Source organism: Phoca vitulina, unplaced genomic scaffold, assembly GCF_004348235.1.
Source record: "Phoca vitulina isolate PV1807 unplaced genomic scaffold, GSC_HSeal_1.0 scaffold2124, whole genome shotgun sequence".
NCBI classification, from domain to species: Eukaryota; Metazoa; Chordata; class Mammalia; order Carnivora; family Phocidae; genus Phoca; species Phoca vitulina.
The window spans coordinates 2,096-5,214 of NW_022591810.1; the positions used below are offsets into that span (position 1 = coordinate 2,096).

Consider the following 3,119-nt stretch of genomic DNA (forward strand, 5'->3'; position numbering starts at 1 on the left):
GATCACGAATACAATATAGATGGTCTGTGACTTTCTTTTTCATGTACCCAAACTGTAACTCTCATTTGTGAAACAGCGATAAATGAGAGCCACGTCATTCTTAAGTTTATATTCTAGAACTAAATGAGCTATTAGAAGAAAAAACATTTGAAAACACCTAAATAAATATAACTGTGTATGTGTTTATAGAAGCTAACCGTTTCGAACAAATAGGAAGAAGATCTGTGCTTTGTCCCCTCCAACCCCTAGGACTCTGCACTACCTGGAAGGTCGACTGCCCTCTTCCACCGCAAGGAAAAGCAGCCGCCCCCGCTGACGGACTAGACGCGGCGCCAGCCACGGGCCGCCGCGCGCTCCTTCTGCTCTTGCAGCGCCTCCTCGTACAGCTCGGGGAAGCAGCTGGGCAAGGTGTCGTTGATCTTGGCCAGGACCTGCAGCACCTGCATCTTGCTGGTCTCCGCGCGGGCTCGCGGGCCCCACAGGAACTCGTGGCGCGGAGGGTCGCTGGCGGGCACCGCGCGGTACTCCAGGTAGCCCTGGTGCACCAGGTCTTGGGTGATGAGCTGCCGGGGCTCGCCGAAGATCAGGTGCCTCCTGCCCTCCTGGAGGCCCAGCACGTTGAGGAACTCCCAGACCTCCTCCTCGGTGGCGCGGTTGCCCTTCATGAAGATCATGCCCAGGAGCGCCATCAGGAGGCCGGTCTTGGGCAGCCCCTTGTTGCCGTCGCCCGGGAGGGACAGCTTGCTGACCAGGGTGTAGGACTGGCCGCGGGTGTCGACCTCCTTGAGCTCGAGCCCGAAGACCAGCTCCATGCGCTCGGAGGCGAGCCTGAAGATCTCGGGGAAGTGCTGGCCGTACTTCCTGCCGACCATCTTCAGCAGCGCGGCCCGCGTGATGGGCTCCCCGGTGCCATGCTTCTCCAGCAGGTACTGCACCAGCATGCTGGCCTTGCGGGTGAGGGGGTCTTTGCGGGTGGCCCGGGGGGCCGGGGCGGCGGCGGCCGCCGCGTTCTGGGCGCCCTGGTCACGTGGCGGGCCTGCCGGGTCCACGCCAGGAGACCCAGGGGCCGGGGCGCCCTGGGGCTGCGGGGCCGGACCCGCCTCGGGGGAGCCCGGGGGCATAGCCCCCACGCTGGGCGGGGGGGAGCGGGGGGGCTCCTCTGCTGCGGGGGCTGCTGCTTCAGCAGCAGGAGCACCCCCGAGACTCTGAGCCTCACCGCGGCCCTGGTGGCGTTTCTCCCGGGCACGGACCTTGCTCTTCTGGCCCCGAGGCATGGCGACACTGAGCAAGGCTGGTAGGTGGTGAGGGCACCTGGAGAGGGGGGACGGTGAGGTGGGGTGAGCCCCTTCAGTGGAGAGATCCCACCTTGGCTTTGACCACGGCCACCCCTGCAGGGTCCCCCAGGGCACTGCTGTAGGACCCCACAGGCCTCCCTTGACCCTGGTCAGCCTGGGCCCTGAGCACCCTGTGGAGGAAGGGGGTGTGAGCCTTGGGTCCCCAGGCACACAGCCCTGCCCGGGGGTTACTGGGGTGACGGCAGTGTTCTTGACAGGGAAGACCACGGTGTCCGGGTTGGGGGGGAGGACGGGGGGTCCTCGCAGTTCACATTCAAGATCGTCCTGTTAATAATTGTTGGCAAGACCCGGGCCCCCACCCCCCCCCCCCCTGCTCTGAAGGAGACCCTGTGATCTTCCAGGGTACCCTGGAGGAGGAAAGCAGGGAGCACTTCAGCCCACCACTCGAGTCAGGGGGCACCTAGTGCCGAGCACTTATGGGAGGGCTTCTCTGCCCGCAGTTCGTGGGGTCCTCCTCGGAATGAGGCAGAATCCCCACTTGGACTCCGGGTAGGACCTGGGACCCTCCCTTCCTCTGACTGGGGCTGCACCTGCAGATCAAAGCTCTAACCTGCCTGAGACCTGATAGGAGAAATGGTGCGATGTCTCAGCCTGACATTCCTTTCTTGGGATCTTAAGGGTCGACAGGAGGGGACAGGCCATATTCTCTCTGGTCCCCTCCCTTCGGGGGGGGTGGTTCCCCCAGTCCTCACTCAGGGTCGTCCCTTGACTGCTGGTCGAGCCCAGAGCTGCTCTCTCTTGCCCTGCGGCTGGCCACTCAGGCTAATGGCAGCAGGGGCTGGAGACTCATTAGGAGGCTGACAGTCCTCACCCTGAGTCCCGGCAGGACCTGGAAATCCTCCCTCAGCTGACCTGCTGCCAGCCCCTTAGACCAAGGCCCCTACCTCTCCGAGTCTCCGCAGCACAAAGTGAGGGAGCACCTCAGTCCTTAGACCGGCCCGGACCCTCCCAGGCCAAGGCCAGGAGCGGGGACTCTGCGTGGCCCCTGTCCTGGGCTAGGGAGTCCCCCCCAGTCCTCACGAAGGACCTCTCCTTCCCGCCAGTCGGCCTGGGATCTCTGCCTGTGCTGAGCCGAGCCAGAGTCCAGCAGCCCCGGGCCAAGGCCTGCAATCCCCGAGACCCCGCGGGGTAAGCGAAGGGACTTGGGGCTTAACAGCCATATTGGGGCCTCCGAGCCCCGAGTGCGGGGGGGGAGCGGGACAGGGTCTGTTGGACCCCTCTTTCCAGGGGAGAGGGGGCTGGGGGGCTGTCGGGGACGTGCCCCCACGGTTGTAACCCGGGACTCCTGGGACGTCGACCCCTAACAGCCCGTGGGACCCCTGTCTGGGCTCACCCTAGGCAGCAGCTGTCCGACAAGGCCTCACTGCCCACGGCGTGGTTAGGAGGAAGTTCTCGAGGGCCACGAGGGCCACTTCCGGTCATGTGGGTCTGGGCCCCCAGGAGGACCCTGGAGGGTGGGGGCGGGCTCCGTGGGCGGGGTGGGGAGTGGGGGGTAGTGTGTGGTGTGCTGGATTGTAGGGGAGAGTCCCGCGGGATTAGCAAGGGTGTTGTCACTGACTCTTAGCAGGTGGTGTGAATTCTCCCTCTGCCGTGCTGAGTGTGCTGGCCTCAGACCAAGGGTCTCATTTCGTTCCCAGCCTCCAGGAGGAAGTATTTGGGGGGTGTGAGCTTAGCTGTCATCGCTGGGGCTTCCCCAATCTGACAGTCACCAGGTGGTAGCTTTTGGGGGGACCTGTGCACTTTGGTGGGGACTCAACTCCCTCA

General features: G+C 64.0%; 1 protein-coding gene across 1 annotated transcript; it reads right to left on the minus strand.

Moving 5' to 3' along the window:
- Positions 1-320: 320 nt before the first annotated feature.
- On the minus strand, positions 321-1,274 carry LOC116629675 (melanoma-associated antigen B17-like). Its single transcript, XM_032399907.1, has one exon. It carries the CDS (start codon positions 1,272-1,274, stop codon positions 321-323), a length of 954 nt encoding a protein of 317 aa, XP_032255798.1.
- Between the last annotated feature and the right edge of the window lie 1,845 nt (positions 1,275-3,119).

What these genes read in the sequence shown, in the direction of transcription:
- LOC116629675 (XM_032399907.1), bottom strand. Translation starts at nt 1,274, where the DNA reads ATGCCTCGGGGCCAGAAGAGCAAGGTCCGTGCCCGGGAGAAACGCCAC.